This window comes from Mustelus asterias, chromosome 20 (assembly GCF_964213995.1).
Source record: "Mustelus asterias chromosome 20, sMusAst1.hap1.1, whole genome shotgun sequence".
NCBI classification, from domain to species: Eukaryota; Metazoa; Chordata; class Chondrichthyes; order Carcharhiniformes; family Triakidae; genus Mustelus; species Mustelus asterias.
The window spans coordinates 73,780,878-73,793,031 of NC_135820.1; the positions used below are offsets into that span (position 1 = coordinate 73,780,878).

Genomic DNA, 12,154 nt, shown 5'->3' on the forward strand with positions numbered 1-12,154 from the left:
TGAAAACAGGTGGCTTATTTACAATTTTCAAGTGCAACTCTCTTCATTTGGGGATTGCGAGCTGATTTAGCAGAATATTTGACCATGTTAATGAAAATGATGTGAAGGCTGGGATTGATGGTGTCTTGTCTTGTTTCTGAAGGGACTCTTATCACCTGGGAATGCAGAACAACTTTGATTCCACGCGCTTCCTCAAGTTTGCTCGAGTTTGTGAAATTGATGACAAACAGAAAACCAAGTTGATTTGCACTCGAGATAAGGTGTGTTACCTTAGATAGAATGGAGAGTGATAATTAGGTTGTGGTTTTGTAGAATCACATTCTGTGGTACGCCAACGTACCTCAAGCACACTAAAGTCCATAATAAATAAAAACAAAATATTGCGGATGCTGGAATCTGAAACAAAAATGCTGGAAAATCTCAGCAGATCTGACAGCATCTGTAGAGCGAGAATAGAGCCAACGCTTCAAGTCTGGATGACCCTTGGAAAGGCATGAAATATCTCATGGCACTATTTCGATGAAGAGCCATGAAGTTATCCCTGGGTCCAGACCAAACTGACCCTTCGAAGGATCATCCAGACTCGAAACGTTGGCTCTATTCTCTCCACAGATGCTGATGGACCTGCTGAGATTTTCCAGCATTTTCTGTTTTGGTTAAAGTCTATAATAAAACCACGACTTCTCTCGGATAATTCAATACAATTTTCAGCTATTTTCCTCCCTCTCTCTGCCTCTGGAGACCTCTTGGAAGGCATTTTAAAAATGCATTTATGGGATGTGAGTGTCGCAGGATTCTGACTTGAAACGTTGGCTCTGTTCTCTTTCCACTGATGCTGTCAGAGCTGCTGAGATTTTCTAGTATTTTGTGTTTTCACACTTGCTGGTAAATGCTGCTCCATGCTGTCTGTTGAGGAACTTTGCTGCTGATGCACCTTGTGATGAACAAGAGTTTAATTCCAGTTTGTATCTTTCTCTGCAGGAGGCTGGTAATCTGTATGACATGTTTCACACACGTTATACTTTGCATTGCAGAGCCTATCAGCATAATGTGGTCAATGGCATTGAATATATGTGAGTATTGTTGTAGTGCTTATCTGGGGCATTTTTCTTTTGTATTTTCCCTTTTTCTATCTCTTGTCGTGGATCAAATGTTCTTCTCTTCTGAAGGAACTCATTGCGAATTACACGTCCTTGTTTCTGGTCATCCTCTAGCACCTTATCTCCAAATGTGAAGCCATGATGGTGAGGGTGAGCAGCTGATTGGCGTTGCCTAAGAGACATCAAACTCCAGCCCGCCTGGTCCTCACTGACAGTGACACGTTTACACTGCAGCAACAATCTCTGTCTGTTGGCCATCATTAGGAACCCTGGCTGATTTGTATTCTCTTTAATCTTCCCCTTCCCCATCCTAAGGACACTGAGGCCAATAACAGAGCATTGCTACTGTGCCTGCTCAGCTGTACAAGCTCCGTACAGACCAGCGATCCATCCTGGGCTTCAATCTGATCCCCCATGGCAGTGAATGCACCCACTGAGCCATTGGGTTCCTGGAAAAACAATTTAAAAATCCTTGTTTGGAAAATGTCACTGACACATTTCTGAAAATATTTAATCTTTCAGGATCACAGATGCACTGGTGCTGGCAGATCGACATATCCGGATAATTTGTAAAAACGGGGCGCGTTATCGAATGTCCACATCAATTGATCACATGGAGGCTTACACCAAACTGACAGGTGAGTGTTTTTGTGTGATTCAGTCAGATATCTAGTTTTCCTTGAATCTTACTGCAAGGTTCAGTTTCCTTGCTTTTTCCTCCCTGCCATTTCCTTCTGGAAAAACTGGCAGCAGAAAAACCGGGTGATGAGAAATTGTAAACCAATGGAAAGAATTGGAAAGTATTCTGGATTTCTGGTGAAGGGTAATGGACATGATACATGAACTCTAGCCGGGATTTTCTGCTCTTGTCGCATGGGAATACGCCATGGTGATTTGGACACCCAGATTCAACAGGACTGGACAATCCTGTAGGTGTGTGGGGCTGGAAAATCCCTCCTTCTGTTTCTCCCTTCACAGTAACATTCATGTCACACAAGTGCCAGGCAATGACCATCTCCAACAAGATAGGATCTAATCATCGCCCCATGACATTCAATGACTTTACCATCGTTGAATGTCCCTACTATCAACATCCTGGGGTTATCGTTGACCAGAAACTGGACTGGACCAGTCACATGAGTACTGTGGTTACAAGAGCAGATCAGAAGCTAGAAATCCTGCGGTGTGTAACTCACTTCCTGACTCCCCAGAGCCTGTCCACCATCTGCCAGGACAAGTCAGGAGTGTGATGGAATACTCTCCACTTGCCTGAAAGAGTTCAGCTCCAACATCCTGGGTGGATGTACTGCGGGCGTGCGGTGGACCGAAAGGATTGAGTATGTGGACTTTAAGAAAGAGGTTGTGCTGGAATCTTTGAATGGCCTCAAGACAGATAAGTCGCCGGGTCCGGATGGGATGTACCCCAGGTTACTGTGGGAGGCGAGGGAGGAGATTGCAGAGCCTCTGGCGATGATCTTTGCGTCGTTGATGGAGACGGGAGAGGTGCCGGAGGATTGGAGGATTGCGGATGTGGTTCCTATTTTCAAGAAGGGGAATAGGGATAGCCCAGGTAATTACCGACCGGTGAGTCTAACCTCAGTGGTTGGTAAACCGATGGAAAAGATCCTGAGGGACAGGATATATGAGCATTTAGAGAGTTTAGTACGCTCAAGAATACTCAGCATGGCTTCGTCAAGGGCAGATCGTGCCTTACGAGCCTGGTGGAGTTCTTCGAAAATGTGACTAAACACATTGACGAAGGGAAGGCGGTAGATGTGGTTTATATGGATTTTAGCAAGGCATTCGATAAGGTCCCCCATGCAAGGCTTCTAGAAAAAGTGAGAGGGCATGGGATCCAAGGGGCTGCTGCCCTGTGGATCCAGAACTGGCTTGCCCAAAGGAGGCAGAGAGTGGGTATAGATGGGTCTTTTTCTAAATGGAGGTCGGTCACAAGTGGTGTGCCCCAGGGATCTGTTCTGGGACCCTTGCTGTTTGTCATTTTCATAAATGACCTGGATGAGGAAGCGGAGGGATGGGTTGGTAAGTTTGCCGACGACACGAAGGTTGGTGGGGTTGTGGATAGTCTGGAGGGATGTCAGAAGTTACAGAGGGACATAGATAGGATGCAAGACTGGGCGGAGAAGTGGCAGATGGACTTCAACCCAGATAAATGCGTCGTGGTCCATTTTGGTAGGACCAATGGGATGAAGGAGTACAATATAAAGGGAAAGACTGTAGAGGATCAGAAGGACCTTTGGGTCCGGGTCGATAGTACTCTGAAATCGGCCCCGCAGGTGGAGGAGGTGGTTAAGAAGGTGTATGGTGTGCTGGCCTTTATCAATCGAAGGATTGAGTTTAGGAGTCCGGGGATAATGATGCAGCTATATAAGACCCTCGTCAGACCCCACTTGGAGTACTGTGCTCAGTTCTGGTCGCCTCACTATAGGAAGGATGTGGAAAAGATTGAAAGGGTGCAGAGGAGATTTACAAGGATGTTGCCTGGATTGAGTGGCATGCCTTATGAGGATAGGCTGAGGGAGCTCGGTCTTTTCTCCTTGGAGAGACGAAGGATGAGAGGAGACCTAATAGAAGTGTATAAGATGTTGAGAGGATAGATCGGGTGGACTCTCAGAGGCTTTTTCCCAGGGTGGAAATGTCTGCTACAAGAGGACACAGGTTTAAGGTGCTGGGGGGTAGGTACAGGGGAGATGTTCGGGGTATGTTTTTCACACAGAGGGTGGTGGGCAAGTGGAATCGGCTGCCGTCAGGGATGGTGGAGGCGAACTCAAAAGGGTCTTTTAAGAGACTCCTGGATGAGTACATGGAGCTTAATAGGATGGAGGGTTATAGGTAGGTCTAGAAGGTAGGGATGTGTTCGGCACAACTTGTGGGCCGAAGGGCCTGTTTGTGCTGTAGTTTTTCTATGTTTCTATGTTTCTAACACTTGAGAATCTCAACACCAGTGAGGCTGCACTGATTCATACTGCTGTTGAATGTCTCTGATGGAACTTGGAGCAAGATAGATGGAACACCAGCGCAGAGAGGGAGGAGTCTGCTATGTCACATTGGAGGCCCCAGTCATGAAGATGCTTCAGAGGAGGGAGACATATTTTCACAGGGGTGCAGCTGACTCTCAAGGAGGATCATTTGAAGTAAATGGAAACAGATGGCCATGGGAATCATTTCCCATAGCCTGACCCCTCAGACCTGACAGCGATACAGGAAGAAGATTAATGGCTTCATGTGGATGGTTCAGGTCAGTGAATGCATCCGCAAATGACATCTCAGAAAAGCACTAAGCAGAAATAGCTCAGTTGGGAGTGTTAGACTGGAGATCTAAAGGTCCCTGGTTCTGTCCCAGGTTTCAGCAGAAGGCCACATGCTGGCTTTCATCACTATCTGCTAATTCACAATGTGGGTGGCACAGTGGTTAGCACTGCTGCGTCACAGTGCCAGGGACCTGGCTTTGATTCCGGTCTTGGGTGGCTGTCTGTGCGGAGTTTGAACATTCTCCCCATGTCTACATGGGTTTGCTCCGGGTGCTCTGGTTTCCTCCCACAGTCCAAATATGCGCAGACTAGGTGGAATGGCCATGCTAAATTGCCCCTTAGGGTCCCAAAATGTGTGGGGATTAGCGTGGCAAATGTGTGGGGTTACGGGGAGAGAGTGGAGGGAAGAGTCTAGGTAAGATGCTCTGTTGGAGAGATGTTGCAGACTCAATGGGCCGAATGGCCTTCTTCTGCGCTGTAGTGATTCTATGATCTCCTATCCATCAGATCCCCATGACTCATCCCGAAGACTTGGATTCACTCCTATCGTTCCCAAACAGCACGTTGCCCTCATACAGCTTGAATGATCAAACACACCTCTGGCTGCCTCCTCGTATCTTCAACTATATAGGGTGGCACAGTAGCACAGTGGTTAGCACTGCTGCTTCACAGCTCCAGGGACCTGGGTTCGATTCCTGGCTTGGGTCACTGTCTGTGTGGAGTTTGCACATTCTCCTCGTGTCTGCGTGGGTTTCCTCCGGGTGCTCTGGTTTCCTCCCACAGTCCAAAGATGTGCGGGTTAGGTTGATTGGCCATGCTAAAAATTGCCCCTTAGCGTAGATTAGAGGGATTAGCGGGTAAAATATGTAGGGATATGGAGGTAGGGCCTGGGTGGGATTGTGGTCGGTGCAGACTTGATGGGCCGAATGGCCTCTTTCTGTACTGTAGGGTTTCTATGATTCTATTTGGCTAAAACCTCTATGACTGTAAACCCAGTGCAGCACAATCACTGGCATTCTTCCCTTTCTCTTGCAGTCGAAGGTAGCACAGAACAGAAAGGTTCAGCAGGGACCAGGCAGAGCTTCATCCACTGAACCTAATTGGTGCTGTCAGTCAAAGGGTGCAGCTGCAACGGAGCCCAGAGCATCACCAAGATCATTGATGGTGAAAGGATAATACTGCCTTAGGGCCCTTCTCAACTCCCAGCCCACCCTCAACGGCCAACCCCTTGACAGCAGCAGCTGACCCAGCCTTGATTTAGGATTTGGTGGCAATGCCACTAACCACCCAATATCTCAGAGCTGCAGTGAAAGCTCAGGCTGAGTTCAAGGGATTCATGCTGCTGCCATCATAGCTGTGGATCTCAGTGCTGAAAGGGTGCTTCAGGCTCTGTCAGGAATCCAGCAATCTACCCTGCAACAGGATTGCTGAGGTACCACACTGCAGGAGTGCCACTGGCTCTCTCAGTGCAGTGCAGTCCATGCCAAGATGGTGACGTCTGAAGCTGGGCCCTTGAGTTTTATTTATAGTTTGTTCATTCCCACAATGCAGGTCCAAAGAACTCAATTAGACAAATACAACATGCTTATGCCCTGCAGTCAGTTCAGTCTCATTCCCCCAGTGAAAGTCAGTGACCTGCGATCAGCCATGTTGCAATCACTGGGGTGAGTAGCATTAGGACAGTAAAATGGCCACTGGGGGAATGCAATACAGGTTTTTAGCTTATTTTTGCTTGTATAATTGAACGTATTGCCGGTTACAGATGTGAGGGAGAAGGTTTTGTGTGTCGTGTGATGGCAAAGAGGCCACTGTGATGGGACATCTCAGGTGGATGTGAAGGTGAGGAATAGTGGGTCCATGGTGGTCTGAGGAACTAGTCAAATTGAAACTAGAATCTCAGCAAATAGTCCCTGACAACCGATCCAGGTGTTCAGGATTCTTTGTCCCATCCTTCTCCTGTTCCTTCTCCTCTCAAGTGGTCTCTGGATTCCTGGTGGCAATGACTGTTCCCTCACGATGTTAGTGCAAGCTACCATGAACTTGCATATCTCATCTGGTGTTTACTGGAGGGTTCCAGCTGAGCAATCTAGGCAGATGTGTCTCGCATCAGCAACCACCTACCTGTTCAACCTGAATCACTTCAGGGACTACTCCTGGGCCAGGGGCAGGTGAGAAAGGTGTTCCTGCAAAATCCTCTGTGGCGAGCCCTCCTTTCTCGCTGTGGGTAGTATCCCTGCCTCTGAGCAGAAGCTCCAGGTTCGATCCCATTTCAGGACTTGATGTTCAAGTAAAATCTCTGTCCTTGTAGCTCAGAAGGGAAGGGGGGAGAGGCGTAGAGCATTAGTTATTGGGGACTCCATAGTTAGGGGGATAGATAGGAGATTCTGTGGGAGCGAGAGGGACTCGCGGTTGGTGTGTTGCCTCCCAGGTGCCAGGGTCTGTGATGTCTCTGATCGTGTTTTCGGGACCCTTAAGGGGGAGGGGGACCAGCCCCAAGTCGTGGTCCACATAGGCACCAAAGACATAGGTTGGAAAAGGGGTGGGGATGTAAGGCAGAAATTCAGGGAGTTAGGGTGGAAGCTTGGGGCTAGAACAGAGTTGTTATCTCTGGTTTGTTACCCGTGCCACGTGCTAGCGAGGAGAGGAATAGGGAGAGAGAGCAGTTGAACACGTTGCTACAGGGATGGTGCAGGAGGGAGGGATTCAGATACCTGGACAATTGGGGCTCTTTCTGGGGTAGGTGGGACCTCTACAAATGAGATGGTCTACACCTGAACCAGAGGGGTACCAATATCCTGGGGGGGGGAATTTGCTAATGCTCTTCGGGAGGGTTGAAACTAATTCAGCAGGGGGGTGGGAACCTGAATTGTAGATCCAGTGTACAGGAGGTTAAGAGTAGTGAGGTCATGGATAAGGTTTCAGGAGTGTACTGGCGGGCAGGAAGGCGGTTTGAAGTGTGCATACTTCAATGCCAGGAGCATCCAGAATAAGGTGGGTGAACTTGCAGCATGGGTTGGTACCTGGGATTTCGATGTTGTGGCCATCTCGGAGACATGGATAGAGCAGGGACAGGAATGGTTGTTGCAGGTTCCGGGGTTTAGATGTTTCAGTAAGAGCAGGGAAGGTGGTAAAAGAGGTGGAGGTGTGGCATTGTTAGTCAAGGACAGTATTACAGTGGCAGAAAGGACGTTTGATGAGGACTCATCAACTGAGGTAGTTTGGGCTGAGGTTAGAAGCAGGAAAGGAGGGGTCACCTTGTTGGGAGTTTTCTATAGGCCTCTGAAAAGTTCCAGAGATGTAGAGGAAAGGGTTGCAAAGATGATTCTGGATAGGAGCGAAAGTAACAGGGTAGTTGTTATGGGGGACTTTAACTTTGCAAATATTGACTGGAAAAGCTATAGTTTGAGTATTTTAGAGGGGTCAGTTTTTGTCCAATGTGTGCAGAAGAGTTTCCTGACGCAGTATGTAGATAGGCCAACAAGAGGCGAGGCCACATTGGATTTGGTGCTGGGTAATGAACCAGACCAGGTGTTAGATTTGGAGGTAGGGGAGCACTTTGGTGATAGTGACCACAATTACGTTTACTTTAGCGATGGAAAGGAATAGGTATATACCGAAGGGCAAGACTTGTAGCTGGGGGAAAGGAAATTATGATGCGATTAGGAGAGATTTAGGATGCATAGGTTGGGGAAGGAAACTGCAGGGAATGGGCACAATTGAAATGTGGAACTTGTTCAAGGAACAGCTACTGGGTGTCCTTGATAAGTATGTACCTGTCAGGCAGGGAGGAAATGGTCGAGTGAGGGAACCGTGGTTTATTAAAGAAGTTGAATCTCTTGTGAAGAGGAAGAAGGAGACTTATGTAAAGATGAGACGTGAAGGCTCAGTTAGGGTGCTTGAGAGTTACAAGTTAGCCAGGAAGGACCTAAAGAGAGAGTTAAGAAGAGCCAGGAGGGGACATGAGAAGTCTTTGGCAGGTAGGATCAAGGAAAACCCTAAAGGTATGTCAGGAATAAAAGAATAATGAGGGTAAGATTAGGGCCAGTCAAGGACAGTAGTGGGAAGTTGTGCGTGGGGCCTGAAGAGATAGGAGAGGCGCTAAATGAATATTTTTCATCAGTATTCACGCAGGAAAAAGACATTGTTGTCGAGGAGAATACTGAGATACAGGCTATTGGACTAGACGGAATTGAGGTTAATAAGGAGGAGGTGTTAGCAATTCTGGAAAGTGTGAAAATAGATAAGTCCCCTGGGCCGGATGGGATTTATCCCAGGATTCTCTGGGAGGCTAGGGAGGAAATTGCAGAGCCTTTGGCTTTGATCTTTAGGCCGTCATTGTCGACAGGAATAGTGCCAGAAGACTGGAGGATAGCAAATGTTGTCCCCTTGTTCAAGAAGGGGAGTAGAGACAACCCTGGTAATTATAGACCAGTGAGCCTTACTTCCGTTGTGGGCAAAGTTTTGGAAAGGATTATAAGAGATAGGATTTATAATCATCTGGAAAGGAATAATTTGATTAGGGATAGTCAACACGGTTTTGTGAAGGGTAGGTCGTGCCTCACAAACCTTATTGAGTTCTTTGAGAAGGTGACCAAAGAGGTGGATGAGGGTAAAGCAGTTGATGTGGTGTATATGGATTTCAGTAAAGCGTTTGATAAGGTTCCCCACGGTAAGCTATTGCAGAAGACACGGAGGCATGGGATTGAGGGTAATTTAGCGGTTTGGATCAGGAATTGGCTAGCTGTAAGAAGACAGAGGGTGATGGTTGATGGGAAATGTTCATCCTGGAGTTCAGTTACTAGTGGTGTACCGCAAGGATCTGTTTTGGGGCCATTGCTGTTTGTCATTTTTATAAATGACCTGGATGAGGGTGTAGAAGGATGGGTTAGTAAATTTGCGGATGATACTAAAGTTGGTGGGGTTGTGGACAGTGCGGAAAGTTGTTGCAGGTTACAGAGGGACATAGATAAGCTGCAGTGCTGGGCTGAGAGGTGGCAAATGGAGTTCAATGCGGAAAAGTGTGAGGTGATTCACTTTGGAAGGAGTAACAGGATTACGGAGTACTGGGCTACTGTTAAGATACTTGGTAGTGTGGATGAACAGAGAGATCTGGGTGTCCATGTGCATAGATCCCTGAAAGTTGGCACCCAGGTTGATAGGGTAGTTAAGAAGGCGTATGGAGTGTCAGCTTTTATTGGTAGAGGGATTGAGTTTCGGAGCCAGGAGGTCATGCTGCAGCTGTACAAAACTCTGGTGCAGCCGCACTTGGAGTATTGCATACAGTTCTGGTCGCCACAATATAGGATGGATGTGGATGCATTGGAAAGGGTGCAGAGGAGATTTACTAGGATGTTGCCTGGTATGGTGGGAAGGTCTTATGAGGAAAGGCTGAGGGACTTGAGGTTGTTTTCGTTAGAGAGAAGAAGGTTAAGAGGTGACTTAATAGAGGCATACAAGATGATCAGTGGATTAGATAGGATGGATAGTGAGAGTCTTTTCCCTCGGATGGTGATAGCTAGCACGAGGGGACATAGCTTTAAATTGAGGGGTGAGAGATATAGGACAGATGTTAGAGGTAGGTTCTTCACTCAGAGAGTGGTAAGGGCATGGAATGCCCTGCCTGCAGCAGTAGTGGACTCGCCAACATTAAGGGCATTTAAATGGTCATTGGATAAACATGTGGATGATATTGGAATATTGTAGGTAAGATGGGCTTTAGATTGGTTTCACTGGTCGGCGCAACATTGAGGGCCGAAGGGCCAGTACTGTGCTGTAATGTTCTATGTTCTATGTGTTCATAACCATAAGACCATAAGACGTAGGAGCGGAAGTAAGGCCATTCGGCCCATCGAGTCCACTCCACCATTCAATCATGGTTGATTTCATGGCCAAACAGGTTGAGAATCAGCCTGTAAATACTTACAATACGCCGCTGGCAGGCAGCAAGAGTGGGAGACTCTTCTGGTCAGCCTGAACCGTTCTGTTGTTGCAGCACAATAGCGTCCCCATGTCAGAAGACTCCATGCACAGGTTCTTGCCATGGACCCTACTCCACTGTAAGCATCCTCTTCACCTCGAGGGCGTACCTCATCCTCCTCATTCTTCACAGAAGTTCCACTCACTGCAGTTACTGCTTATTTCATGGTTATCTTGCAACACTTCCATAGCCTTTGTTTTCAAATCATGTTGCCTCCTTGATTTTAATCGGCAGATCTTCAAAAAATACAACCCAGTTTCTGGAATCACTTAACCTAGGCAGAAATAACTTTTTTAAATATTTAAAATAAAATATGTGGGCATCATTGGCAAAACCAACCTTTGTTCTCTATTCTTAAATTGCCCTTGAACGGAATGTCTTGCTCGGCCATTTCAGAGGGCAGTTAAGAATTAACCACATTGCTGTGGCTCTGGAGTCACATGTAGGCCAGAACGGTTAAGGACAGAGGATTTCCATCCCTGAAGGTCGTTAGTAAACCAGATGGGTTTTTACAAGCACCAATGATGGTTCCATGGTCACCGTTACTGAGACTAGCTTTCAATTTCTATTAACTAAATTTAAATTCCGCCACCTGCTATGAGGGGATTTGACAAGCATCAGCTTGGGCCTCTGGATTACTAGTTCAGTGACATTGCCGCTGTGTCACCATCTCCCCAAAGTAGCCATGATGTGGAGATGCCGGCGTTGGACTGGGGTGGGCACAGTAAGAAGTCTCACAGCACCAGGTTAAAGTCCAACAGGTTTATTTGGTAGCACGAACTTTCTGAGCACTGCCCCTTCATCAGGTGAGGGAAGAGTTTGGTTCACAAACAGGGCATATATAGACACAGGCTCAATTACAAGATAATAGTTGAAATGCGAGTCTTAACAGGTAATCAAGTCTTTACAGGTGCAGAAAATGCAAGTGGAGAGAGGCTTAAGCACAGGTTAAAGAGGTGTGAATTGTTAATAAGATTTTGCAAGCCCAGGCAAGTCGTGGGGGTTACAGGTAGTGTGACATAAACCCAAGATCCCGGTTGAGGCCGTTCTCATGTGTGCGGAACTTGGCGACTCTGTGTTGTTGTGTGTCTTGAAGGCCACCTTGGAGAACGCTTACCCAAAGATCAGAGGCTGAATACCCTTGACTGCTGAAGTGTTCCCCGACAGGAAGGGAACACTCCTGCCTGGTGATTGTCGAGCGGTGTCCCTTCATCCGTTATCGTAGCGTCTGCATGGTCTCCCCAATGTAGCATGCCTCGGACATCCTTGTCTGCGGCGTATCTGGTGGACAACGTTGGCCGAGTCGCAAGAGTATGTTCCGTGTACCTGGTGGATAGTGTTCTCACGTGAGATGATGGCATCCATGTCTATGATCTGGCACGTCTTGCAGAGGTTGCTGTGACAGTGTTGTGTGGTGTCTTGGTTGCTGTTCTCCTGAAGGCTGGGTAGTTTGCTGTGAGCGATGATCTGTTTGAGGTTGCGCGATTGTTTGAAGGCAAGCATTGGGATATGGGGATGGCTTTGGCGAGATGTTCGTCTTCATCGATGACATGTTGAAGACACACGACAACGCAGAATCGTCGAGCAGAAACTGATCGCCAAGTTCTGCACACATGAGGACAGCCTCAACCGGGATCTTGGGTTCATGTCACACTATCTGTAACCCCCACGACTTGCCTGGGCTTGCAAAATTTCACTAACTGTCCTGGCTTGAGTCAATACACACCTCATTAACCTGTGCTTACCACTCTCTGCACTCGCATTTTCTGCACCTGTAAAGCCTCGCATTCCAACTATTATCTTGCAAT

General features: G+C 47.4%; 1 protein-coding gene across 1 annotated transcript in view; it reads left to right on the top strand.

Moving 5' to 3' along the window:
* LOC144508637 (deoxynucleoside triphosphate triphosphohydrolase SAMHD1-like) overlaps window positions 1-12,154 on the top strand; it is a 56,070-nt gene that overhangs the window by 19,935 nt on the left and 23,981 nt on the right. Inside the window, exons 8-10 of the mRNA XM_078236855.1 lie at window positions 143-260; window positions 982-1,073; window positions 1,623-1,738. Coding sequence (XP_078092981.1) covers window positions 143-260; window positions 982-1,073; window positions 1,623-1,738 — 326 coding nt within the window. The remainder of the gene's footprint in view (window positions 1-142; window positions 261-981; window positions 1,074-1,622; window positions 1,739-12,154) is intronic.